Source organism: Mastomys coucha, unplaced genomic scaffold, assembly GCF_008632895.1.
Source record: "Mastomys coucha isolate ucsf_1 unplaced genomic scaffold, UCSF_Mcou_1 pScaffold1, whole genome shotgun sequence".
Lineage (NCBI taxonomy): Eukaryota > Metazoa > Chordata > Mammalia > Rodentia > Muridae > Mastomys > Mastomys coucha.
Window position 1 is genome coordinate 63,766,165 of NW_022196891.1, and position 27,980 is coordinate 63,794,144.

General features: G+C 45.6%; 2 protein-coding genes across 9 annotated transcripts in view; one reads left to right on the top strand and one right to left on the bottom strand.

The window, feature by feature from the left end:
- Tada1 (transcriptional adaptor 1) overlaps positions 1–12,454 on the top strand; it is a 16,082-nt gene extending 3,628 nt beyond the window's left edge. For 2 of the 3 annotated variants that reach the window (XM_031388393.1, XM_031388399.1), the window contains exons 3-8: positions 209–274; positions 5,842–5,939; positions 7,614–7,823; positions 8,876–9,027; positions 10,631–10,793; positions 11,388–12,454. In XM_031388393.1, coding sequence (XP_031244253.1) covers positions 209–274; positions 5,842–5,939; positions 7,614–7,823; positions 8,876–9,027; positions 10,631–10,793; positions 11,388–11,540 — 842 coding nt within the window. In that variant the 3' untranslated portion in view covers positions 11,541–12,454. The remainder of the gene's footprint in view (positions 1–208; positions 275–5,841; positions 5,940–7,613; positions 7,824–8,875; positions 9,028–10,630; positions 10,794–11,387) is intronic. The other variant, XM_031388408.1, reaches the window with a different exon arrangement.
- A 1,244-nt stretch (positions 12,455–13,698) lies between these two features.
- Pogk (pogo transposable element derived with KRAB domain) lies at positions 13,699–27,746 on the bottom strand. Of its 6 annotated transcripts, XM_031388348.1 has the most exons (7): positions 27,594–27,708; positions 26,972–27,194; positions 26,285–26,418; positions 21,258–21,384; positions 20,094–20,192; positions 17,279–18,754; positions 13,699–13,916 (listed from the first exon to the last, which is right to left on the bottom strand). In XM_031388348.1, the coding sequence occupies exons 2-6, from the start codon at positions 27,129–27,131 to the stop codon at positions 17,289–17,291; spliced, it is 1,986 nt and encodes a 661-aa protein (XP_031244208.1). In that variant the 5' UTR covers positions 27,132–27,194; positions 27,594–27,708; the 3' UTR covers positions 13,699–13,916; positions 17,279–17,288. The 6 variants fall into 6 exon arrangements, with proteins under 6 accessions (XP_031244208.1, XP_031244198.1, XP_031244226.1 ...); XM_031388338.1 differs by having other exon boundaries at positions 13,699–18,754; XM_031388366.1 differs by having other exon boundaries at positions 13,699–18,754; positions 26,858–27,194; positions 27,594–27,674.
- Between the last annotated feature and the right edge of the window lie 234 nt (positions 27,747–27,980).

Here is a 27,980-nt window from a genome sequence, read left to right on the forward strand (position 1 = left end):
GGGTTTTGGGGAGACTGGTAGGGAGAGGGGCAGTTGAAGGGTTTTGGGGAGACTGGTAGGGAGAGGGGGCAGTTGAAGGTTTGAGCGGCTCTGACTGGGGAGACTGGTAGGGAGAGGGGACAGTTGAAGGGTTTTGGGGAGACGGGTAGGGAGAGGGACAGTTGAAGGTTTGAGCGGCTCTGACCTGTGAAATCTTCCGTCTCCTCAGTCCATTCTCACAATGACTTCCTCCTGGCCATCCTCACACGTTGTCAGATTTTGGTGTCTACACCAGGTAAGGGAGTGGGAATGTTTCCAGTTTCGGGGAGTGGGTAACGGGGTGGATATTTAATTTCCTTCATCAGATACCACTCAGGCTTACAAAAGAATGTTCCACCACCGCCACAAAATGTTATGTAGGTGATAATTGTGTACACACACACACACACACACACACACACACACACACACACGCGCGCGCGCGTGCGCATGCACACTTTCTTGCACTCGCACACTTTCTTGCACTCTTACTCCCCACATAGCTTGCTACAGGATGGGAGTCAGGATTCAGACAATGAAGGCTGTGGAGAGGGCAGCGGGTACTAGGAGAGGGTGTCAGGAGACACAGCTGAGCAGTGGATGCTGGGAAGTTGCTGTGTAGAAGCCTGGGCTTTGGATGTGTTCCGAGAAGAACAGCACCCAGTAAGAAGCTCAATGTGTGCTTGGTAGATTGCGGAGGAAGTAAGTGCTTTGACAGTGTCCCTCCTGATAAAGCCGTCTTGGACCTTGCTGAAACCGTAGGTCCCAGGCACTTCCTGCCTCTGTGGATTAAGCCAGGGGTGATTCTGAATATCTTAAAAGGCAGTCAGGAAATGGCTGGTGTTTTGAGTTATCCCTTAACGATTTTGATTTTTATCATTTTATTTACACATCTATGGTTGTGTCTATGTGTGGGTGAGGACAGTTACAGGTATCACCTCCCCTGGGGCAGAAATTGTGAGTTACCTGATGTGGGTGCTAGTACCTGAACCCAGATCCTCTGCAAGAGTCAGCTCCCCAGCCCCTGAACTATACCCCATAATGATTATAACTAACTTCTCTTATTTGATAAAGCATGCAAATAAGACCTTAAGGTCTGCTCCTGAGTGCAGTAGACAGTGGTGGTTGTTCTGAAAGGCTGGCACTGGAGGGGAAGTGGCTCTCTTACTGTCTACCATGCTGCCTCCACACAGCTGCGCACCGAGCCAGGGTTCCGGCCATCTTAATGTAAACGGAAGCGGACTTTCACTAGATTTGTGTTATGTCTAAAGTTGGGTCATAATGCTGATCTGTGTTTGAGCAGGAGAGCCAGCATCCTGTGAGGATTGGCTCTCTCTAGACAGGCATGTAGAGAGAGAGCCTACTAGGCTAACACAGCAGAGCTAACACAGGCTGCAAGAGTCGAGAGACGGCCGCAAGATCCCACTTTGTCCCTGATATAATTAATACTTGATGCTTCTTAGCTTTTACATTGTGAACAAGCACAGTAACATTCACCATGACAGCCAGGTGAGAGATGATGTGACGTACATTCCCAGTGAAAAATGGTGTCAGTGAGAATGTGCTTTGTCTTCTTGAGTGCAAACTATTGGTTATTTTAAAATAAGTGAAAATCTCCAATTTGGAAACTAAGCATTATTTCTTCATTGAACACTATTTCCTCATAATGAAATTAATATTTGCTAGTAACAAAATAATGTTTTTTGTTAAAAGTAAAATGTTGTCCTTTGTATGTAACAATCACAGGTGGACCTGTTTTCCTTTCCTTATTTCCTTTGTTTTGTGTGTGTGCATGTGGGCGCACAGGGCACAGTGTGTGTGTGTGTGTGTGTGTGTGTGTGTGTGTGTGCGCGCGCGCGTGTGTAGGTCAGAGGGCGCCTTGCAGTTGTCAGTGTGTGTGCGTGGTGTGTGTGTGTGTGTGTGTGTGTGTGTGTGTAGGTCAGAGGGCACCTTGCAGTTGTCAGTGTGTGTGTGTGTGTGTAGGTCAGAGGGCGCCTTACACTTGTCAGTGTGTACGTGTGTGTGTGTGTGTGTGTGTGTGTGTGTGTGTAGGTCAGAGGGTGCCTTGCACTTGTCAGTTCTCCCTGTCCACCCTGTGACTCAAGTCATTAGGCTGGCAGATGCTGTTTTTTTTCTGAGCCTTCTATCCAGCACTGTTTCCTATTTTTCTAAGGAAGGCCAGAAATACAATTTAAATAATATTTATTGAGTACAGCATGTTAGGTAATCTTTGATGCAGCTCTTTAGGGTATTGTCAGCCTCTAGAGTGAAAACAAACATCAGAACAAGATAGAGTGGCCCTGCCTCCTTCAGCGGCAGCCTTGGCTACAACCAGTCCTCAGTGCCCTGGGCACCTCTGCCCTCTGGCACCCTCTGTGTCCACACAGCTTGCTCCTGAGCTCAGTGCGCCACCCTCCTTCATGGGCCTGTACTGTCAGGTTTTCTGCCAGCACCTAGGATCCAGTTTTAATTGAAGAACTGTAGAATTGAACTGTAGAACCCAGGTTAATGTTTTCCACAAAGCTTTACTAACCCCCCACAAACAAACAAACAAACAAACAAACAAACAGACCTGGAGTTCATTAAAATGGTACCAGTGGGGTGGGGAGACGGCTCGGTTAAGAGCACTTGCTGCTCTTGCAGAGTACCAGATTCTGTTCCTAGAACCCACATGACAGCTCACAAGTATCTGTAACTCTAGCTCCACAGGATTTCACACCTTTCCTGGGCTCTGAGGGCACTGGACATAATTTGTGATGCCCATATGAACATACAGGCAAACACTCATAAAATAAAAATAAATAAATCCTTAAAAATGATTAATAAGCCGGGCGGTGGTGGCGCACGCCTTTAATCCCAGCACTTGGGAGGCAGAGACAGGCGGATTTCTGAGTTCGAGGCCAACCTGGTCTACAGAGTGAGTTCCAGGACAGCCAGGGCTACACAGAGAAACCCTGTCTCGAAAAACCAAAAAAAAAAAAAAAAAAAAAAAAAGATTAATAATAATTATGGTATTACAATTATGAGTATTTTTTTTCTCTTAAAACTATTTTGGTGGGGAATAGGGCTGGAGAAATAGCTCAGCAGTTAAAAACATTCTGCTCTCGGAGAGGACCCAAGTTTGGTTCCCAGCACCCATGTTAGGTGCCTCTCAGCTCCTGTAACTCCAGTTCTAGGAAATCCAAAGCCTCTAGCCTCCTCAGGCACCTACAATCATGTATTTGCACACGTTACCCCACACCCACACACATTCCACATGTATATTAAAAAATAAACTTTAAAAAATTATTTTGAAGGAGTACTTCTTTGAAATTACTATTTTGGAGATATTTTTTCCCAAGGATAATTTTTTTTTTTTTAAATTAAACACCATATTCATCGTTCTAAAAAACCCAAAAAATCAGCACAAAACACTTTTTGGAAACGGCTTGTCCTTCCTAGTACACTGCATCCCAGTCAGGCAGCTTAGTGTCTGTTGCTCAGACAGTGGTCCATTGTCCCTCACTCGCCCTGGCTTAAGCCGGTCTCTGGATGTGTGAGCTGTGCTGCCTGCCTGCCTTATTACCCTGTGTCCTTTGAGTTCCCCAGCATTTCCAGGCTCTTCTTTTTTCTTTTTCTTTTTTTCTTTTGAGACAGGGTTTCTCTGTGTAGCCCTGGCTGTCCTGGAACTCACTCTGTAGATCAGGCTGGCCTCAAACTCAGAAATCCGCCTGCCTCTGCCTCCCAAGTGCTGGGTTAAAGGCACGCACCACCACTGCCGGGCACCAGGCTTTTCTTAAAGCACTTTGATAGCACTTTCTTGTTTGATGGACACTTGCGTTCTCACCCCTTCCTGAAGAATCCAGATGGATGTGTGTGCTTGCCTCACTCTTGCTGTCTAGAACATCTGTGTGCGTTCGTGTGCTGTTGGTTAGGGTGGTGTGCTACCATGGGTTAAGTCCTGGGGTCTTAGATTTCAGTGTGAGGTGGGGATTGTTAGGCACTAGAGCAGCCACCTTCAGAAGCAAGCTTAGATTAATGAGTCTTGGTGCTCCTGATTGTTTGGGTTTTTGTCTTTCGGATGCACAGTTTTGCTGCATGGGACTCCTGCGTTTCTTTTTGGGAAGGTGGGGTAGAATGCCAAAGTTTGACTGTGCAGCCCAGGTTGGCCTTGAGTTTGGAATCATCCTGCCTTCCACGGGGCTGGGATCATGTGCCACCACGCCTGGTTACTGCTGAGCCTGAGAGAGTAAGCAGGTTGATTAGCTCTTTAGTTTCCTGTTTGGTCATGTGACCCATTCTACCCCCAAATCTTGAGTGTGTTCTTTTTTTTTTTTTTTTTTAAAGATTTTTTATTAATTATATATAGGTACACTGTAGCTGTCTTGAGACACTCCAGAAGAGATCTCGTTACGGATGGTTGTGAGCCATCATGTGGTTGCTGGGATTTGAACTCAGGATCTTTGGAAGAGCAGTCAGTGCCCTTAACCACTGAGCCATCTCTCCAGCTCTTTTTTTGTTTTTTGTTTTTGTTTTTGAGTGTGTTCTATTGCAAAATATTCCTATTACCAAATATGATGAAGTGCTTACCTGGTGCTCTCCTTTCATTTCAAGAGTGTAGCAAAAACCTGTGAGGAGTTTGCTTTACAGTGAGCTTGATAGCCTGCTGTTCAGTAGGAGTATATAAAAGCTTTGTCCTAGGAAGCCAGCATCCTTCCTGTCTCCCTTAGCTGGCACCAGTGATGCTGAGTGTGGTTTGAGAAGTCGCTCTCCTTCCTCTCACCGTCTCGTCTGCTGTATGTTCCCTGTTGTTTGCTGTCTGTGAGCAGAGCTGCTTTGTGGGAATGGGAGCTGCGTTCGCACAGAGGCCTGCACATGGCTTGCTACTTCACCATTGCTGTCTTAATGGTCTTAATTCTTTAACAAGGAGTGCCACATTTTAAAAACGACATTTTTTCACTGTTTTAGGATTTCATAATGTATATAATGTATTTGATTAATTCTTGCTCTACATTTGTATTTCATAATAGACCTAGCCCATGGGAGTTTTGAATATTTGTCTTGTATTGATAGTGGTTTTTTGGCATACCAAATCTCATTCCTTGTCAGTTAAGCCTTCTTTGCCTGTCCTTTGCCTGTCCTTGCTGGCTTACGGCTTTACCTTGTTAGTCTATCTTGGAACCTATTGAGACTTCATATCTTTATTTCTTGTAGGTGTATGCTATTTGCCTTTATTTTTAGCCAGGTTTTGAAAAAGAAGTAAATACATGTGTTCAGTTGACCAACCTGGGCTATGCCTCACTCCCAATTAATTAAAAATGTATAGGGCTGGGAAGATAGAAGCATGAAGACTTGAGTTTGTTCCTTTAGAAGCCTTGTCAAAGCCAGGCATGGCAGCATCTGCCTATAATGATCTGCCCGTAGGTAATCTCTTCGCTGGGAAGGCAAAGACAGGAGGAGCTTGCTGGCTACCTAGGTTCCATGAGAGGCCCCATCATAAGAAATAAGATGGAGAAGTGACTGAAGGACGACACTGGTGTTGATCTCTGATCTCCACTCATGCATGCGTGCACATGTGCGCGCACACACACATGTACACACACACAAGAGTGAAAAATTTGCTTTCCTTAAAAATATAATTTTGGATATAGTCAGAAACAGTGTTATTTGAGAGAATGTATAAGTTTGTAGAAAAGTAGAAAGAGAAGATTCAAATTTGAGCTTCATTATTTATTTTCATTACTTCCACGCTTTTTATCCGCAGATGAAAAAAAAAATTGCTGTTCTCATTTCCACTCTGGTAATCATCTTTTTCACCATGGCTCTTGTTTTTCTGTCCCACAGAGGGTGCTGGATCTCTGCCCTGGACAGGGGGCTCTGCAGCCAAGCCCGGGAAACCCAAGGGCAAGAAAAAGCTTTCTTCCGTTCGTCAGAAGTTTGATGTAGGTCATTTTCCACAGATCCCAGCCACTGTGAATTTCTTTGGTGGGGGAGGGGTGTTGAGAAAGGTTTTCTTTGCTTAGCTCTGGCTGTCCTAGAACTTGCTTTGTAGACTAGGCTGGCCTTGAACTCAGAAATCTGCCTGTCTCTGCCTCCTAAGTGCTGAGACTAAAGGCACCTCGCATGGCTAAATACCTGTGATTTTCTTTTTTTTTTTTGAAAGATTTATTTATTACGTACAGTGTTCTGTCTGCATGTATGCTTACACACCAGAAGAGGGCACCAGATCACATTATAGATGGTTTTGAGCCACCATGTGGGAATTGAACTCAGGACCTCTGGAAGAGCAGCCTTTACTACTGAGCCATCTCTCCAGCCCAGTAGCTGTGATTTTAAATATTATATTTAAAATAGTATCTTATTTATTCATAGTATTATATTTAAAATAATATAAATGTATTCTTGTCAGCATTTACATATATGTCAGCAGCAGTTGAGAATTTCCAGTTACTGGAAGCTGGGCTTATTCGACCTCCTCAGTTGTCTCTCAGATCAGTGCGTCACCCGGGAGACTCTGTAGGTTCTGTTGATGTTCAGCTGTGCTCTGAGCCTTTAGGGATCAGTACTGAGAGTATGAGGTGTTTGACTTCATCACTTGTAAACCTTCTGGAATGTATGGTTTGAGGAAGGGAAAGAAGTTTTCCAAAAGTTTCTCATCGCAGGCTTTCGTGTCTATGCTTCCTCTCACTAATATATACTCAGTAGTGCTCAACCTCACGTCTCTAGAGTCAGGCCTGCTTTAAATGTTTTGGATAGTCTTTGTACTTAGGAAATGGAAAAATGCCAATATTGTTTTATAATGATACACGGATCGCTGTCTCCACTGCAAAATCAAATATCAGAAACAAATCTCCCGGTGATGCTGGAGTATAGGGATTTCATAGGAATGCTGAACTTTTATAAAGGAAGGTTAAGTACTTTAGATCATGCCTTAGCTTGTGTTAGGAGTGTTAAATAGACAGGGACAATAATGAGCTATACTATCCTGTTGCACTGGCTTGAGATATTTATCAGAGCTATTATTTCATTAGGCTTTGTAAATCCTAATTGAAGTATTAATTGTATATCTGCACTTTCAGAATCTACTTAAACTTCTGGATTTTCTGAGTATAGTTCTATGTCGTCTCTTCCCATTGTTACCATTGTTATTTTTAGCATAAGGCCATACATTTTGTGACCACCAAGGTGTAAAAAATGAGCCCTGAGTATAATAAGTGGCCGAGCTGAGTGTGGAGGTACACACCTGTAATCCCAGCTCTTGGGAGGCTGAGGCAGTATTATGAATGTGAGGCCTATCTAGGTTATTATGCATAGCAAGACTATTTCAAAAAACAAAACCAAATTATATACACAGCTATTGTTCCCTGTAACCCGTCATCGTGTAACAGTGTGAATTTATGATCATCTGTGCATGATTTACTCTTTGTAGCTTTGTTTGTGAGCCCAGCCTTTCATGGCTGAGCCATCTCTCCAGCCCACGAGTTACTTGTAATACTCTTGTGGGATAGTTCTGGCTGCCTTCGTGTGTCGCTCCCCAAGTGTGGCAGATGGGTTTCTTTTGTCTGTGTTTTGTTACTTGCTGTTGAAGTGAAGGATTTTGACGTTTGCTTACTCAGCATAGATTTCAGCCTCAGAACCCGCTCTCTGGAGCTCAGCAGTTTGTGGCAAAGGATCCCCAGGACGATGATGATTTGAAACTTTGTTCACACACCATGATGCTTCCTACACGAGGTCAACTTGAAGGGAGGATGATCGTGACTGCCTATGAGCACGGGCTGGACAACGTCACCGAGGAGGCTGTGTCTGCTGTTGTCTATGCAGTGGAGGTCGGTGGGCTCCTGGTAGAAATAACTACAGATAACTGTGATGAGCTTGTGTGCGGAAAGCTGACAGGAACTGAATGCCACTCTTTGTCATCAGTGAAGGAGAGACACTTCACACCTTTGATTGGCTGGTTTTCCAGACAGGTTCCCTACAGTGCTCATGCTTCTGCTTGTCTCTTGATTTAACTTGTCAATATAGGAAGAGTTTCTAAGAAAAGAAATCAGAAACTGTAGTGGCTCAGGCCATGTGTGTAAGATAGTGCTGCATTTAAGAGTGTCATTGTGGACATTTAAACAGTGACAGTGTGGACATTTAACTAGTTCAACCCACTGTTTCAGGTTATTTGACAAAATGTATATTGCACCAATGCCAGACAGTACACAGTAACCATAGATACATGGTTACTGGTGTACATTTTCCTCATAGACATTTTTAAGATAACAGTTACCTTAAATGAATTCTGTGTGAAAACCCATATTAAATTGCAAAGGGGATGTTGATAGAAGATAGTTTTATTGGGCTGAGTCAAGTGCTAGCCTGACCCTGGCTCTCTGTGCTGACCTACCCTGGGAGGGTTCCAGTTTCACATTCCCCAACCAGCTCCAGTGCACTTGGCTCTTCTATGGGTAAAGAGGATTGGAACAGTGAGAGCAAAAGCTCTTGCAGTGAACTTGGTAACCAGCGAATATTAGGTTTTATGTCAAATTTCAAAGTCATTTGTCTTTAAAAAAAACTTTCTTTCTCCAAAACTCACTTCTGAGAAGCATCAGCTAAGTAAAACAAGACAAAATACCTTTGGAGTGGTGGCCATCTGCCCTGTGTAATGGCAGATCTCATCCTGAAATAAAATCCTCTTCAAAGCAAAGCTCTTCATGGAGCCCGCCTGCTGAGAGCGCAGAGCTCTTCATGGAGCCCGCCTGCTGAGAGCGCAGGCTGAAGGCAGCTCACCCTGCACCTCTACCCTGCATGTGGGGCGTGGGCTCTGTTCAAGAGCATTTCTGTCAGTCCACTTTGCTTTTGAGGGGCTCTTGCTATTTCTCTTTTCTTTTTACAGAATCACCTCAAAGATATTCTGACTTCAGTTGTGTCGAGAAGGAAAGCTTACCGAGTACGAGATGGTCATTTTAAATACGCCTTTGGGAGTAATGTGACGCCACAGCCATACTTGAAGAACAGCGTGGTAGCTTACAACAACTTGGTTGAAGGGTGAGTGGCTTCCTGTACTCTGCTTCCATCCTTTGCTGCTTGGTCACTGACCTTATGTGACGGGCCACTGTCTAAAGAATCAGTTACTGTGTTTCTGCAACTTTGACTACAACACAGTTATTTCTAAAGCTACATGCTTTATATTTTTTTGGTACTTTTTTTTTTTAATGCGGTGATTGTTTGATTTGACTGCTTCTCACTCTCTGAAGTGGGATTCGGTAGCTCCTCAGGCCCTCAGGTAGTGCTTCCTCAGGGTGGCCTCTGCCTGGTGAGGATGTGGTTGGTCTGGTCTCAGCCAGAAGTATGGCCTACGGTGGGAAGGGGAGGAAGAATGGTAGGTGTTTGTTCATGGCCTCATGTGACTCTTTTAGCTGGAGCTCAGGGCCGTGGCCTGCACCCATGTCTTTGAATTGTTCTGGGCATCCTGTTGTACAGATATGATCCTCAGTCCACTCTGGGCTCCCAGGGCATCTTCAGTTCTAAGCCACTCTCCTGTGAGTTGGCCCACATTACCGTTATCCATTCTTCTTTCCCCACAAAATTTAGTGTTAATTTTAACCTTTTGGAAAGAAATGGCAGTACAGTTTTCTTGTGGTTACTGCAGCGACTTCTTCCTCTAAAGGCTGGATTTTGTCTGTCTGGTTGTCTGGCTAGTGGAGGTGACCATATAAGGTCGGAGCAAATATTTAAGACTGGGAGGACAGGCAGGAGCTGCAGTGGGGAAATTACAGAGAGAAGGTAGCTGTGAGGGAGATGACAGTGGCCATTCCAAGGCTCTGGAGACACTTTGATGAGTATCATCCTAACTGGGGTCCCTGTCTAGGTTTCCACCTCCTTCAGACATACTTGTTTGCCATTGTTTCATATTTAAGTCATCCTCTAGGGAAAGATGAAAAACCCCAGTGTTTCTGTGGTCAGAGGCGTTGAGTTGTCTCTGCCCTGGCTTTGCCCTGGAGGTCCTCCGTCCTCTCTCCCAGTCCCCAAAGCTGTTGCTCTAGCAGGGCTTCTTTCATTTGGTGCTTTGACTCCAGTCACTGCCCTGTCTTTGCTCCACTTCCTTGTATATTCCTGGCAAGTGTGCACTCACCTGTGCTAATGTAAAAGCCATGCCTGCCTTCCCAGCTTGTCATTTATTTTGCCTGTTTGGGAAGTTAGCAAGATCTGGATGACTTTTCTTTCACTCCCATTTTGCCTGCTACTTTTCTAAGCCTGCTGTCACTAATATTTGCCTTCTCCATTTGTTTGCAATTTGATATTTCTAAAGTTACACTGGTTTTGTTTTCTTTCTAAAATGGAAAGTCTTAAGGGGCAGGAAACAATTTGGTTCAGTACCCTGAGCTAATAAGTAAATATATTAATATTGTAGGAGGAGGGAACAAGTGTGGCTACATTATATTGTGTCTAGCCTGGTACATGGAAGTCCTTACATATGCAGTGGTGGTTTCTACTTCATTTAAAGACCCTGAGAATGAGCCGTTCCAGCAGAGCCTCTCTAGTCCAGGTGTTCACTTATCTCTATTATAGATGCTGAGAGTATTTCTTTAAAACATTCTTTTCAAAAAAAACCAAACCAAACCAAACCAAAAAAACCATTCTTTTCCAGCCCTCCAGCCTTTTCTGCTCCATGTGCCAGTCAGAACCCAGCTTCTCACCCACACCCCGATGATGCTGAGCAGCAGGCTGCGTTCCTATTGGCGTGCTCTGGGGACACTCTACCTGCATCTTTGCCTCCAGTGAACATGTATGACCTGTTTGAAGCTTTGCAGGTATTTCTTGGCTCTTTAAGGTTTACTTACCTATATTTACTGATACATTAATGGCTCTGAATCTACAAAGGTACTAGCTTCTCTCAGTTTTGACTTGCTTTGTCAACTGTAATAGCCTCATTTTTAAATACCAAATCCTGTAACTCCTCTTCATTTACCTCTACCTAATTAAAACAAACAAAAATCCTACCCTTAGCAATCTCGAAGTTCCTTATCTTCAGGTTTTCTTTTTTATTTTAAAATTTAAAGTTATTGTGTGTTTGCATGTCAGTGCAATGTGCCATGGCTTGCGTGTGGTCAGAGAACAACTTTGTGGGCTCATTCTTTCTTTTCTTCCACCTTTACTTCACCTGAGTTCCAGGGATTGGACTCATAATAAGGCTCGCATGCCAATTATCGTTGAACTGCTGAGTGGCCCACAGAACCTCTTAGTTTCCTTATTCTCTGACTCAGGGAGTCCCTGGGTTCTGATTTAAAATTCACAGGATATCTCAGTCATGAGCATTTTTTTAAAAATACAGGTTATATTTTTGAATGCTGGAAAAATAAGTCTACCAAAGCATTAACAGAAAACATGTAATTTTAAAATCACAGGTACACAGGGAAGTCATTCCTACACATACTGTGTATGCCCTTAACATTGAAAGGATCATCATGAAACTCTGGCACCCCAATCACGAAGAGCTACAACAAGACAAAGTCCACCGCCAACGCTTGGCAGCGAAAGAAGGGCTTTTGCTCTGCTAAATTAGAATTGGAAGATTTGGGACCATCACTAAATTAATTGGTTGCTGAAAACTGAATGCTTTTGAGTCCACATTTCAAAACTGAAGTGTATAGTGTATGTATGTATAACCTTTCCTATGGAAATGTGACATTTGAGTGCATTTTGTGTTGCTACTGTGAAGCCATTAATATGTCTGACTGTTGACCTGTGTGTCTCTGTCCCCAAGTATAGGAGCAGTCATTGTTCTGAGTCTGAATAGGGATAGTAAGACACCTGAGGTGTATCTGGTCTGTCAGTAAGATAGGGGACATTGTAGAATAAAGATGCTGTTGTAGTTCAGTCCCATGACTAGCAGGACTACAGTGTGTTCAGTGATGTATGCTCTGTATCTGGCAGTGTAAAATCTGCTTTTCCTCGAGAACTGTACTCTGCCTATTGGTGGGACAGCCTAGTGTTCATCAGAATCTTTGCCTAGTTAGCAGCTGAAGTTCCCAAGCAACCCATTTTCGCTCCAGAGAGCAGGACTTAGGTATGTGGTTCTTGCTTTGCATTTAATCTCGAGTCCAATTCTTAGATGTAGTTAGCCTTACAGTTTTCTGTTATTCCGTTGTTTTAGCTGACTGACAAGCTTGTTAATCCTATAGGATGTTTTCATGAAATCTTACAAACTAATTTTCCTATTTCTAAAATGTCTGTTTCATCCTTTCAAGTGGTACTATGAACTTGTATCTGACAGTGTTACTGGTAACCAACTTGGTTTAAAGCTACGTTGCTTTTCACTCATGTAGTATTGATGGGTGAGTTAGATGTATAGATGGGTTTTCATAGGCCTATAAGCAGTGGATACATGTGAATGTTTTTGTGTGTTCCTATATCTGGATCTGTGGATTTGGTTTTGTATTTTAAACGTGACAAATAAACATTTTGGGAGAAACCTTTTTTCTGTTCATTCAAATAAGCAGATAAGGAATATTCTCTTCCACAGAAACAGAAGTCCAGCCATATGAGATCTTAGCTCAAACTTCAAAAGAATGTACCAAAGGCAGGTTCTTGTTAAGGTATTCATGTAGTGGTATGCTGTCTAAGATTAAAAATATATATATATATTAACAGCTAACCTTTTAGGGTGTCAGGTGGGCGACAAGAACTTTTAGCGGTTGAAAGGATTTGGGGTGATAGGCACACAGAGCTGCCCAGGATGTAGATGTGTTGTGTATTCTCCTGAATTCACAGAGGCAGTTTTGAATGGTAACTGGTCTTGGCTGCCCCCAGCAATGGAGAATTCCAAAAGGTTGTGTAGCAGAGCATCTTCTAAGCTCAAAGCTGTTTGCTGTGCTAGGCCCTGGTCTATACCGGTGACCTCTCCAGTGAGACCACAGGGCTCCAGATCTATCCCGTTTACAAGTTTACACTCAGGTTTGCCTTCGGTGCCAGATGTCAAGTGAGTTTCTGAAGTGGGCAGATGGGGTTGGAGGTAAGGCAGGGACATAATAAAAAATTAAGATATTTAAGAGTTTCTGAAAAAGATTTCAATTTTTGTGTTCCATCAAAGGCTGGCTCCATTTCTGTTACATCTGCCAGTCATGAGTCTATATGCAATCTACAATTAGGAAATAATAAACACATATTGTCAAAAATCACTTAGAAGTCCCTGAAGAAAGCTGTTAGAAACCGTGTAGTTACAGTTACTCCCAAGTTCTTTCGACTACGTTTTTAGTAGTGTGTTTGGCCGCAGGTGACTCTGCACCAGTGATCTGCCTTTCCTTACCGGGCACACACCTTAGCCATTCACTGTAGCACTCTAGCACTTTGTTTCCATCCCACACTTCTGTGCTTAACAGCACACAGTAGAGGCCTGTGAATATGCTTTCACTTGAGAAATTTATGAAAATTACAACTTGGCACGTTGACTCACCTGTAACTTTCATCATGACTGTAACACTGCCAAGACAGGACTTACAGAAGAAACCTATCTGAACCTCTCCAACTTTTAAGAACTAGTTTAAAGCCCCATATTCCCCTTCCTTTAAAACAATGCTTGTACCACTTGCAGTATATGCCAGGAGACTGCTTCAACAGTGTGATGCAGTGCTGCCAGACTGATGAGTCACACATAGGCAACAGCTTAAAACTTAGCTTTCGACAGTACCAGCAGATAAATAAAATCACCAGAGCCTATTGTCTTTATTATCAAAGTTTATTACTAGATCAGTTTCTATCTAGTAGGGAGTACCAGTCTCAGTGAGCTATGGAAGTTGTCAGGAAGCAGCTATTCTGCTCAATAGTTGTCCTGGGGCTCTGTGAGGCATACATCATCTTAAGTCAAGGGGAAGAATGTGTCCAGAAGACCCAAACAGCAGAACCATCACTCTAGGAAAGTTCCAGTGCTACATAACCTGTAAGGCATTTCAGCTGATGAGTGACGGTATGGGATGAAGAGGGTTAAACCCATTTTCTACTCTTTAAGGTAACTGGCTTTTGTGTGGAAATCCAAACATGACATTCTTTAAGCCCTCAAGCAAGAAAAATAAGAGTCTGGAAACAGGGCAGTCAAAGAAAACAAAATAAATCCCAAACCTGTTGAGAGTGTGGAGAGGAACAGGGTTTAATTAGATGGCACTTGGGGATGACAAGGTGGTACAGACAAAGCTAACAGGAAACAAAATGTCAGTACACTGAGTTCTTAAGTCACGGTCATGTGTTCAGAACTCTGACAAACTGGCAGGTTAATGACTGGTTAAATGGTGAGAAAAGGACAATCAGGAGCATGAGTACCTGAGTAGAAACTGGGGAAGGTGCCGAGAACAGTGTAGAGAGCCCATAGGAGCTGAGTGCAGGAAGGAGATGTGCTCACAAGCTACCTGTTGGCTAGACTGAGTATTTGGAATGACAGATCTAGCAATGGCTTTGCCTATGAGGTTCTGGTAGAATTTTTGTAGCACACAGCTTTGAAGGAATGTTTTTCTTAGGAGTCGACTTACATGGGAATGCAAATTACTATTGTAGAAGTCGTCAGTGACTCATACCTATTTTTGTATGGTTAGAGTCTAAAAGCAGCTGTGGTTTAAGGCCCAAATCTTCCCATTGCCCTTTTGGCAAAAATATTAAAGAAATTAACCAAGTCAGTGGGCCTTGTTCTGTGTAGACAGGAGAGAATGCAGACTTCTGCAGCAGCCTGAAAATCAAAGGCTTGTGCACCAAGGGCTGCCTCATTAAAGAGGACAACAGGAAAAGTCGGGTCATTAAATAAGACCCTAGAAAGGTCTAGCTGCCAGACTGGAAAGGTAACTGGAACAGCATCATTTATTTTAAAGTCTTTATCTTGTATCCTAACCTAGTTTACCTATAGAAAAGCCATCTAAACCAAGCCAGTGTCCCACTTTGTTAACATCTTATTCCCTCAGTGAGGAGACATGTAGCACCTGTGAAGGTGTACGCACGCATGCACGCACACACGCACACTTGGTTTCTCCACAGAAAGGACATGAGAGCTGTGGTAACAGTACATTTTGGTACTGAAAAGGTGTTCTCCAGAAAACACCTCTTGCTCATTTGGGTTTATAGGCTTCTATGCTGGGCAGATGGAGACAGCTCCGAAGGAAAAAGTTTCTTCTCTAATCTTATTGCCAAATGTAAGGGTCCTAGACTTGGCTGACACCTGACAGGATGTGGCAGATGGGGTGTTCATGCTGTCCAGACCTAGGATGCTCAGAGGGCCTCGTTGCCCATTTTGGTCCCTCAGCAGCCATCTTCTTACAAGTTTTCCTCCCCACTGTTTCAATCACAGTTCCATTTGCTGGAAAGCAGAGAGAACCTAAGTAGGAATCAGTTACAGAATAGGATTCTATTCTGCAACAGGAGGTGGTTTATTGCCTGTGTCTTCTGAACCTCATTCTTGTCTGTTTCCATCACTTCCCCAGAAGCTGCACAAAGATGGTAGCATCTGGAGGAGCAGAAGCTCAAGCTAACAGGGAATGTACCTGTGTGCACAGCTGTGGCTTAGCATGGTTTTCTGCCTTTTCCTTTTCTGGCAGTTTCTGACTAGGTTCCTGGAGTGGTAAATTGCTTAGGAAATTGAAAATGTTTTCTAACATAGGTGAAAAGCCAAAATGTGAAAAAGGTAAGACAACTCCAACTCAAGGTCTGCTATCCATAGGGGGAGCAGAGTGGTCAGCAGAAAGGGAGCCTGAATCCATGGCTTTATAAAGAGCAGGGGCATGTGGAGAACTATACCCAGAGCCTAGGGCTTAACCTCTAGGCTATGGGACAGGAAGGAGGTGTATGCCACTAAGGAGCCTGTGCTTATACAGCTCCAGGGGCATGGGGACTTCTATTAGCATTTCACTGGCATGGTAGGTTAGGGTGGACAAGTAAAATATAAACTAATAGACTTTTTGTTTTTTAAAGGAAAGTATGTTAATTTTAGGTTTTCTATTAAAGAGCTGGTCATTTTCCTTTTCAGAGTATGTAGGTGTATTGAAAAGGAAGATGAGAATGGGGTGAGTTGTCTGCCTTCCATGTGCCCCTTACTCTGGTCCTTCTCCTGTTTGCTCAAAGTGTATATATAGGGGCTGTGGGCCTTTGCTGGGGTGGGCTCTGATCACCTGCTTTTCCAAAGTTGCTCCTCTTCTGCACACCTCCCTCAGCCCCTACACATACACTTGATAACCTTAGGCTCTCAAATTTTATTCATTATACTATTTCTGGTACAGATTCATTTTGTAAAAAAGATTTAATTTTATGTTGTATATGTGTGAGCCTGCATATGTATGCATGAGCTGGCAGAGGCCAGCAGAGGGCATTGGATGCCCTGGAACTGGAGTTACAGCTGGTTGTGAGCTGTTATCTAGGTGCTGGAAACTAAACGTCAGTCCTCTGCAAGGATGAATGGTCAGCACTCCTTAACTGCCGAGCCATCTCTCTAGCCCAAGGCTTCTTTTAATCACACAAATACCGTGTCTGTAGAAGTGTGCATGCGACTGCAGGTGTCAAAGGAGGCTAAAAGAGGTCACTGGACTCCTGAAACTGGAGCTACAGGTGTTATGAGCTGCAGGATGTGGATGCTGGGAACCAAACTTTGAGAACAGCATGCTCTTAACTGCTAAGCCAGCTCTGCAGCCCTTCAAAGTTTCAATTTAAAAACATCTTCCTTCAGATACCTGCTGACAACAGGAATTGACTGTAATAGCTCACCCCATATCTGAAGTTCTAAGAGATCAAGATGATGTTTTTAAACTCTCAATATTTCTTAGACAAAAGCAAACAATATCTATTCTCATCTCCCTGCTGGGCATGGACACAGAGCTGAGGCCTAGGTTACCATACTAAAGGCTGACTTCATTCTCCGCCTGGGCCGTAGTCCTGCAGATCAGCAAAGGGCAGTGCAACTATGTTAAGTAATGCAAGCGTTTCAGAAGAAAGTTGTCCTTCAGACAACTTCTTTTGTGAGCTAAACAATGTTGAACTATGTTCTAGAGGGCCGAGGAACTTTGCAGTGGGACTGCTCTCATGTGAAGTGTTCTGACCGCTCCTTGTTCATCTTACCCATTATAAAAGTACTCCTGGATCCAGGCCACAAAACACAATACAAATCAGTTTCTGACGAAGAAAGTGCTAATGGCCTGCCGTCTACACTGTGGCATGGCAGGCGTATTTCAAGAGAACATGAAAAGAGAAAACTAAGGGCTAGAAAAAAGGTAAGTGCTAGCCACGAGCAGGGGCATCAGTGATAGTGGAGGATCTATTCCTGACCAGTTACCTGCGTCCTCTCAGTCACCCTCAGTCACACTTTCAGGACCACATTCCTTTGGTGGTTCTTTGGGCAACTCGCCCTCGATTTCCCAGAGGACGTCACCTTCTTCCTCTAAGTTGCTGGAGATGTGGCACTTTCTGAACCCCTGGACAATTGATTCACTTGAGATGCTGTTCCATGCAACCATGATCCACTCCAGGAAGAGGCCCAGGGGTGGCTTCTTAGCATTTCCAGTGGGGCTCAGTGCCAGGTTCCCAGCCAGAAGCCAGTTGGAATACTGGGCCCGAACACTGTCATTCAGTGGCTTGTAGACAACCACATCCAGCACCTGCAGCTGTGAGGTCAGGCCCCCTGGGATGATCACCATGTCTGTGTTCATGCTCTCCATGGAACTCTTCACAGAGTCAGTGGCATGGCACCGGAAGCCATTTAGGATCAACATCCCTCGTTGTTTTGGCACAGCTCCAGTTCTCCGCCTCCACACAACTTCCAACCAGTCTTGCATCAAGTCCTCAGTCATCCATCCATAGCGGTGGCAGCGGATTTCCATGCCACTGGGAAACTTCCCAGGGGGGATGTATGTCCCCCTCAAAATGATGTAAGGTGGTAACTTCCTGCCATCAGCCAAGACCCCCAGCATGGCTGTGATCCTCAATTTCTCCCTGCCTGGTGTTTTGACCAAGATGGGCTTTTCACCCTGGTTGTCAACAGTCACTCTAGAGGGTACTTCTAAGCAGATGGGAGTCTCATCTGCGTTGCCCATCTGTGCCACTTCATAGTCATGTGTCCGGCGCAGAGCAAGCACGCTCTGCTGGTAAGTGACGAGCTTCTCAGTCAGGTCCTCGGCCAGGTGCTGAGGGACTGGCACTTTATGCCTCAGAGACAGGTCGTACCTTCTCATCATTCTTCGACACCAGCCCAGACTTGCCTTGAACCCTTTCTCTGGAATGTTCATTTCCTGTGCGATTTCAAGAGCTTTCAACTGCATTGCCTCCCTAGTAATGGGGTCCCCTTTGGCCTGCATATATCTGACATACTCAGCCACTCGCTGGTCTACCAGAGCAAATCTTCCATTCTTGGGGCCTCGGAATGCGCGCCGCATGGCATGAGCATTTTGGAGCTGTGGCTTCACTTTGCGCCAGTCTCGAACATTTTTTTCCAACACCCCAAACTGCTTGGCAGCCTGACAGTTATTGGTGCTCTCAGCGTACTCCACCACCATCAGCTTGAACCCTGCATCATAACTGCGGCGCATGCCACGACTGAACTGAAACTTGCTGGCTAAGTCGTCAGCTGAGAGGTCATACCCGGGGAAGCCCATGGCCATATAGAAGGGGTAGCCCTCACTCCACTCAGGCAGTTCAGTGATGTCCTGAGGCAGACGCAGGCCAAAGCTGTTGAAGTGCTGAGGTTGAGGAAAATGGGAGGTGGCATTCATCGGGCTTGCCCAAACTGGAGTCCTAAAGTCAGATTCTTCATTTTCTAGAAGACAAATAAGGAAGGGCAAAAATCATGCCAGTATGTAAAATGATTGATTTGTAGATTTGGGGGGAGGGGATCATACTTTTAATTTTTGATCTGGAGCTCATCAGAAGTGAACCACAAGTTTAACAAATAACCAGCCTAAGTCCTTATCTATGCCCCATTAATACCAATCACCAAATCTAATTCTCGCGGCACTGTGTGTAGCAGAGGTCTTTTGCAGATATAAGCAAAGAAGCCATAGATGTTATGGAATAGATGCAAGGTTGCCAAGAAGTGACAGAGAACTGTCAGTATGATCTGAATACAGGTACTAAGCCTGAAGCAAATAATACTGGGGCCATGTTTGGATGAAAGCAATGTTTGTAAGTGAGCCTGGTGAGATGTAGGGATGTAGACCTGTAATCCCAGCTATTTGGGAGGCAGAGGCAGGAGGATCACAAATTCAATGCTGCTACACTAGGCAATTTAGTGAGACTCTGTCTCAAAATATAAAGTAAAAAAGACAGCTGGGCTAGAGCTTGCTTAGCATGTACATGGCCCTGGGTTCTATCCCCACTACACCACCAGCATCATTCAGAGTTTTGGTGGATGGGAAGCCACATGTACATACACTCCTACCTAATACTACAGAAATCTGGATGCACCATGCAGCATTTTAAGCTCAATTGCAGAGAAAAGCAAATGTATTTTGGTAGTTTCAAAGCTATGTTATACATACATATATGTAAGTGTAAGCATGTGTGTGGAGATGGGAACATGTACACACATGCTTTTTTCTTTTTCGGAGATAGTCTCATGTGGCTCAGGTTGGCCAAGAATGACCGTGAACTCCGATCCTCATGCCTCTATCTCCCAAGTGTTGGGATTAAATGTATTTTTCTAATTTCTAACTTATTTTGGTAAGTTAGGTACTTCTTAGAAATAACTACTCGTATGTTTACTATGCCTGTCACTGCCTTCCCTATCCAGAAATGAAGAGGAAGCCTAGAGTAAATCTACAAATATGCTTTGTCCTTCCTCTCATTAGGTCTTTGTAGAGGCATATGGCATGCTGCCAAAGTAGCATGCTCATTCAGGTGTGGACCAACCAAATGCTGTATCAACCCCAATTTGCTTTATCCACACCAGGCTGCACATGAACCAATAATGAAGAAATGTAGGCCTAGAAGAAAGAGAATGCCTAAATCCACACAATACTAGAAAGGGGAATCTTTATATCCTAAAGCCTACACATTGATCTTTGTGCCTCACTCCTAAATACCCTACACAATACACATGGAAATGGAAACCCCAGCTTGTTTCCCTTGGGTAGGTGCTGAACTGGTTCACTCAGTACCTGCAAAGGTTACTCCCTGGAGCCGCCACTCATCAGAATTAGGACACTCCTCTTCCCTTTCCAGCCGACTGATCATATCTGGCTTGGGGAATGGGAATTCTGTTCATAGGAAATAAAGTAGGGAAACAGCTGTGTATTACTAGCCTGGCACAATGCCAAGGTAAATACTATGCATCTATGCACCCTCCTACCACCCCACCCCACTGTGGAAGACGGGGACAGAGCTTGGTGAGGTGATACTTAAGGACATAAAGGATGGAAAGTAAAGTCAGTTGGGGCTCTCTGCATCTCTGTGAATGGGAGCTGTTACTAGCAACAGCAAAATAAAGTGACTGGCCGCAAGGTGGTGGATACACCATTGAAACAATCAACATTCTGGAACCCAACTGAACAAAACTGGGAAAGTCTTCCAAATAGAAGAGGGTCAATGCCTCTTTGTGTGTGTGCATGTGAGTGTGAGTGTGAGTGTGTGTGTGTGTGTATGTGTGTGTCCAAGTGCATGTTGGGGAAGTACTGTCAGGGTTATATCCCCAAGTGTCTGATTTTGGTAAGTGTAATGGGAGGTGTTTCCCTAATTGGTTTTTGATTGTGTCAATAAAAAAGGCAGAAGCCAATTGCTGGGTGAAGGGGAAAAGATGGGACAACTGGTAGCAGGAGCCAGGGCAGTATTGGCAGCTTGGCGAAGCTAGCTGTGAGGGACTGTTGGAGTGTAGATAGATGCTCCTGGACTCCCCAGGGTTGGGAGATGGTCGAAATCAAGTTGGAACTAGGAGAACCTTGGGCTGAGGCACCAAGCAAGGAGATAGCCTGATTTTAAAATTATATGCAACAGATAAGACAACAAAGATTTCCTTTTCAAGACTCAACAGAAGACAGGCTTAGATCCATGGTGATGTTCTAAAGACGACCTTCCTTCCTTCCTTTTTAGGAATGGGGATACTTGGGCCAAATGAGGACTGCTGTAAGAGGTAACATGAGTTTCCAAATAGAAGTACAGAATCTGTATGTCATATCCAAATCAAACCCAGGAAATTAAGTTGGCATAGGCATAGGAGGGGAGTCCCACTCGGAGGAGGAGACTGGATACAGCAGAGAAGACAGAGACACTGGTAAAAATTCTGTGGGTCCAGAGAGTCCCAGAGACAAAGGACAACAAAGTATTACCCAGGGACAGGACAGTTTCATAATTCATCCTCATGACTTCCTGGTAGAGGGCTTTCTGTTGCTCTGTCAGAACTTCCCACTCCTCATCCGAAAAATATATGGCCACCTCATCAAATAGGGCTGGTACCTGGAACATGAACAGCACTTTCTTAATGACTGCATGTACATGCACACAGCCTTCATTCTCACAGGTCAGGGCTCTCTCCCAGGGGAAGCACTGTCTATATTCGCACTGCTCTTGGAGACAAGAGTCCTCTTGTGTCCCACCACCATAACAGCTGCCACCATCATGCTGGGGGACCCTGGGCATCATCAGGTACTGCATGAGATCTGTTCACAGTTCTCACAGTTCTCCTGTGAACAGCCATTCATACCCCACATAAGTATCCCCACAAAGATATCTACCCTATCTCCTACAGCTCCCTATCTCCCAGCCAAAGACCCTCAGCCAAGAGGGTGGGGCTGGATTTCTAGCTGAACAAGACTACTGCTTTCCATGGCATCTTTGTGGGTCACACATATCTCTCAGCGAGTCAACCTTTCCTGCTGTTGTCTCAAGGCCAAAGTTGTTGAGAGCCGCAAGAGAAGGTGCCTAGCTTCCCTTCCAATATACAGCAATCTACAGAAGCATGAGGGGCAGAGAAGATCCGATTCAAGCTTCACTCATACAATGAGATCCCAGCAATATTGTGGGCTTTCATGCCAGGAGGAAACTCCCTGCTCCTCTCCTATTTGCCCATCTTTCCTCTTCCTTTTCTGGGTTAACAAAAGAAGGATGTTCCTATCTAACGACGGCCAGCCACCAAAATCTTTTGTTTTTCCAACTGCTTTTCTTTCTACTGCATTTTCCTTTGTGGTCATTAAAAATTCTACTCCAAGGTTCATATTTAGTGTTAAGAAATCATTAATGAACTTGTTTCAGGCTTTCCATTTTGCATTTTCTCCTTTAAACTTATTCATCAAAGCTCTTATCTTAGATGATCTTGGACCAGGATGATCATATTGTCTCTCCTTAGCTTAGAAAATCAGTGTATGTATGGCCTACAGCCTTGTCAATAGTCGAGCTGTCAATCACATACCCCCTGGCCTCCCTTATCATCTAGGCCTACTTACTATAGTAGGAATAAGTACTATCTCCTATACAGGGAACACAAACTGGGAAAGGCCCTAGAACTGCTGCCTGGTTTCCTCCAGTAATAATTTCACAGAAGAGCAGACACTCCAATTTAGCAAGTGTTGGGGGCATGGGCTCAAAGGAGTCTTATTTCTAGGAAAAAGACACACAAAGCCAGTAAGTGATAAGTTGAGACAACAGCCAGCACTGTGTGAGCCCAAGGCTCTCACTAGAGGGGAAAAGAGCTTTGTCCTGAGTGATTCACCACCTTTATGCTAAGACTAAACGACCTTCTCACTTGATGCTTATATACACCTCTGCTCACTCAGCCCCTTGGCCCATGAGGTCCTCCTCTTTTACACTCGCTATCTTCAAGACTTAGCCCAGACTACCCTACTCTGCGGGCCATGAGCACACCAACACAGCACCGTGGTGCCCTGTGCTCAGTACTCTGTGTCCTGTCACACTGGGCATTTTGTTTGACTTCTCTGCTCTTCACTTAAATCTGACTTTGCTGAAAACAGCCTGTGCTCTGTTTGTCTCCTTAAGCCTAGGATGCTTCTTATTGGTTCTTATTGCTTCTCATTGGTTCTCAACCTTCCTAACCCTGTGACCTTTTAACATGGTCCTCATGTTGTGGTACCCCAACCATAAAATCTTTCTTTGCTACTTTACAACTGTATTTTTGCTTCTGTTATAAGCTGTACTATAAATATCTGATATGAAGGGTCTGATCTGTGACCTCTGTGAAAGGGTCATTCAACTCACAAAGGGGTTATGACCCATAGGGTGAGAAGTAATGATATAGTTAGTAGGTACAAATCATTTATTACAGAATGAGTGACGAGGCAAATATATTACCTCTGGATTTCTCTTTTCCTGTTATACTTGGAACAGTTTTAAAGAATTAAAAGTTTTATCTGTCAAGTTTTATTTCTGAAGTAGAGTGGACAAAAAGTCTTTCCGTGTGGAACAAACAGAAGGAGGTAAAAATCATGGTCGCTAGGCTTTCTTGACTTCTTCTGCAATCTGCAAGCCAGGTAGCTCGGAGTTTCCAGCCCACTTTATTCCTTTACCCAGATTTTAAACAGCTCTCTTTGACCTTTTTACTCCCTTACACGTTCCAGATCTAGGCCATAACTATTTATAGGCCCCTTCTGTTTGCTGACAGAAGAGTGCAGGCCTGGTTATACCAACTCCTACAGAGCAGGTAACACATTTTAGACCTGGAGGAATAGTGAGTGCCAGGAGCTGATGTGGGGACCCCTCTCCTAGTAATCATGTGGCTAGAGGATCTTCAAACAAGTCCATGATACGCCACTAAGGCACAGCCCAGAGGCTGAGGAAGCCTCCTCAGAGCCCTGTGAAGATGGCCAAGACTCAGGTCCTGCTAGCCAGGCCTTTTATGAGGCAAAGAAGCCTTGTATTTGGTCAGACACAGCAGGAGGTAAACTGGGCTGGCTCTAGGAAAAACTGAGAAGCCAGGCAGTCTGCAGTTCAAGCTTCAGGTTAGAACCTGCCCTTCCTGTCCTTAGTCTCTCACGTGATTAGGTACTCATCAGAGAAGTGTTCACTCTCCTGGGAAGCTGGCATTCCAATGGTACCTGTTCTGTGAAGACCTGCACAGGTTTACTAGATAGGAGGCATCTGAGGGGGGTTGGAACCACTGCATCACTGGAGTCTCTGCTAGGTGAGGTACTGTTTACAGCATTTCCATTCATGTAAGCATTTTATTTCTTTGAATTACTTAAATAAGCTATGGGTATGGGGATTGCTACTGAACTTTTACGGTTAAGGAAACACTGGCTAAGTAGCTTGGCTGACGTCATACGGCTAGTCTGATTCTAAAGCTAGTGTTGTCTCAACAGGCCACATGGCCTTACCAAGGTTACTGTAGTATGTAATCCTTCTAGGTTCTGCTGCAGAGGCCTTTTATGTAAACTGAAGGGTTTAAGGCTTATTCCTTAAAGTTATCAGGCCAGCTCTAACTATCTGGTGTAGCATACATACCATGGTCCCTGGTCTACCTTTCTCCATTGCCCTTCACAGACTTAGGGTTCTAGCTTCAGGGGCAGCTCGTAACTCCGCCCACAGCCTCCCTCTCCTATGCCTTTGATCATGCTGTTCTCTTGTCTGAAGTGCAAACTCTCCTTTCCCTTTGCTCATCCCACTCATTACAAGGCTCAATTCAAAGTGTGTTGTTCCTTTCTATTTGAAACTGTATTTCTACTCCAACTCTTGCATCGAACATAGCCTATATGTGAGTAGTCCTTACTATCCCTCTATTTATTGTCAAAATATGCATTTAAAACACATGTTCTGTTTTTCCTTCTCTTAATTTAATGTGCTAGTAGATCTCTGTCTCAAGCACATGCTATTGCATTTCAGACTACTCAACTCCTTGTTATATGATCAGGGTACCTTCATTTGCACTGTAGCTGAATAGGAACATCCTTGGCTGAAATTGAAGATGCCAGGAGGACCTCATGCCTCAACCTCCACTTTGGGCCACAACAACTAAAATAGTTGTCTCCATATACTGCTGAGTGTTCTAGAGTGGGCAAGGGCACAACTGTCTGTTGCTTAAGACTAGGCCTTCTCCAGGAAGTACTGTCAGGTCTGAATGAGCCACCCTGATTTTGCCTGTGAGCATCCTGAGCTGACCTCCACTGTCCTGTTAGTTTCTTTCCTGTCTTGAGAGTAAGGAGCCCCCTCATGAGTCAGGGGAGGCCATGAAGACAGGGATCTTGTCTTAACCCTGTGCAGTAACTGTAGATACATGGCAAACTCCCCAGATCTCAGGCCTACCCCTCAAGCTGCCAGGCTCCCTCCTGCAGCCACTCTGCTGGGCAAGGCATGCTCTTCCCTTGGCTTTTCTCCCTCCTGCAGCCACTCTGCTCATTTCTCTCTTTGCTGGGCAAGGCATGCTCTTCCCTTAGCTTTTCTCACTTGCACATCACAATCAAGATGCCTACTTTAATGCTTCTCCATGCTTCTCCAGCCCGTTTAGATATCCTGAGTTGCTCAATTTAGCTTCAGAATCCAGGGTTTCTACTGCTTTGAGGTCCTCTTTTAAGCTAGACAGGACTGACTCCTGCCTGAGTCAGAACTGAGGAGGACAGAGTGGACAAAGAACATGAATGGATAAATGTAACGCCTCCAGACCAGTGAGCCCAGAGTCTGGCAATTATTTATAATGCCACTATGAGACCTAACTCAGAAAGACGCTCCACTGGCGGGGCTGCGGCTCAGGAAGTCAGTATACAGGGCTTTTCACAGTAAAGCAGACAACCTTCAGGTACCTGAAGTTCCCTTCTGTAGGAGGGGTGGACTAGATAATTTGGAAGGAGGGTCTTTCTGGTTTTATGATAAAGGGCTTCCTTCTCATGGGGTACCAAGGATGTTCTGTAATGAGGCCACTGATAATGTTTACATACAACGAAAAACTAAGCAATGCCAATTCACTGTTCATATTCAATTTCCACAACTCCAGAAGCACTGTAAACAAGTGTATGTATTAAATACGGTTGCACCCGTACTTGTGTATTCCTTGGAGCTTGGCATTTCCACTCACACCTAGGAGACAAACAGTTCTGGGCGACACCTCCCATGTCAGCTCCATGACCCAAGTCTTACATGTCTCTGGTGCCTGCAGTATGTACGATGCTACTGTCAGGCTCAGGGGAAATGTGTGCCTAGTGATAGGATGAGGGCTCAGCTTCTCAGCCTTCCTGTGGGAGGCCCTGTCCCCCGCCACGCCCCTCCACTATTTGCCCTCTGAAGCCACAAGGCTGTTTACTCAGGATTGCAAACACAGGGGACGACTTGGGCTACTTTTACTTCCCATGTCTGCTCCAGGAGGAAGACCCAAAGCAAGTCTGGCTCTCAGGCTGGATCCCCACACCTGACTCACCCACGCGCCTTCAGAGCAGATCTGTACTTTCTGTGTATCTATGGAGCCATCCTCCAATTCCTGGATCTCAATTTCTCCTTCCTTTTGCTCTTCTTTCAGGATCAAATTTAGAGGGTAGGCCGGGGACTCCATTTCTGCATTCAAGAGTTAGCAGACAAATGAGGTGTCAGCGTGAGCTAGTCTGTGAGAGAGTGGCTCACACCTGCTTAGGTCATAGCATGGTCTGCTTTCAGCTAGAAGGAAAGGTGGTTCAGAAAGGTGGCTTATTTGATTACTAGAGAGGCCGAGGTCAGATAAGGTATCTGGCTAACTTCAAATAGTTAGACTTCTGTGGCACAGAGACCAGAGTAGTTTACACAGAGCCTCTGTGCAGAAGGGCAGAACTTGGAACAGTGGGTGAGCATTCCGGGAAGATGTTTCAACCAGTAGTACAGTGACAGGCAGAAGTTCCCACTGCCTGGACCACTCGAATACGGAATCAGGACCAGAGGAGGGCGGTGCCGATATGCTACCATGTCAAAGCATCGGAGCCTAGATAGGACATTTGAATTGTTAGCCCATAATAGTTATCACCTGGATTTTCCAGATTCATAGGTGCTGTCCACAAGCCACTTCAGAAACTTAACAGTCTTTCTGCCTCAAAGGGCCTCCCAAAGCCAAGTCCGCGCGATACAGAGAGGGGCGTGCCTTGGTGGCGGAGGCCAACCCAAACCTGGCCGGACTTCTCGCCTCTGGGTCGCAAATCCTCTCTATTCGAAGCCTCCTCAGGCTGGTACAAAGAGGTTCCCCGGAAAAGACTGCGGGCAGCGGCCGGGTGGGTAGCGAGTGTGCATCTGTCGAGCTCCATTTTCCGGGACTTCCCAAAAGCAAAAAATCTTCCCGGAGTCCGGAGTCAGCTTCTTCAATGTTTCTGGGGTGGGTGGCGGCACGGGAAGGTAGGAAGACTCGTGAGGTCCCAGGAGCCCCGGTCTCAACTTGGCCGCGGCCTGCGCCCAGCGCCGGGCTGCGGGGCGGGAGGTGGGAGGGGCCGGCACGAAGGTGCCCGCCGCCGCCGCCCCAGCTCGCTCCAGCCATCTTACGCAACCCTCTCCCGCCACCCCCGCCCACCTCTAAGGTTCTCCGTACACCTGCGGGGCGGCGACACCCCACGCCTCCCACCTCCCAGGCCGGCCCGCAACAAAGGCGGCGGCGGCGACACTGCCACCGGCGGCCCCCGCCCCGTCCTGCCCCGCCGCCCCGCGGCCGGCCCACCCTCCCCCGCCGGCCTCGAGGACCAGCCGCCCCGACCCCGCCATCCGCGCGCACTCACCCCGGCCGAGCGGGCGGCGTCGCCGCGAGGGGCGACGAGGGCCGTGGCCCAGCATTCACCGCGCCATCGTCTCCAGCGCTCCCGCCGCCCCCAGCGCGGCCCCTCGGGAGGGAGCGGGGACACGTGGTGGGAGGGGAGAGGTGGGCGGAGCCTAGGGTGTCAGGGGCGGGCTAGGCGCGGATGACGTCAGCAGACCTCGGCGGCGCTTCCGGCGACGTCCGTGCTGCGAGCCGGGTTAGCCGGGTGGCTGGCTCGCCCGTGGCCCGCGAGGAACGGCCGGTGGCGTCTCCGCTCAGGCGTCCAGAAGTGCTCTGCGCGCCGAGGGGTGACCGGGTTCACCGTTCCTGTTCTGTCCAGAACGCAGTCCCTAGCAGACCGAGAAGCGAA

Coding starts and splice junctions, on each gene's coding strand:
- Pogk (XM_031388348.1), bottom strand. CDS start 27,131: ATGGAGCTCGACAGATGCACACTCGCTACCCACCCGGCCGCTGCCCGC. Junction 26,419..26,971: donor GGTTGGCCTCCGCCACCAAG/GCACGCCCCTCT, acceptor TCTTGAATGCAG/AAATGGAGTCCCCGGCCTAC. Junction 21,385..26,284: donor TCTGCTCTGAAGGCGCGTGG/GTGAGTCAGGTG, acceptor TTCATGTTCCAG/GTACCAGCCCTATTTGATGA.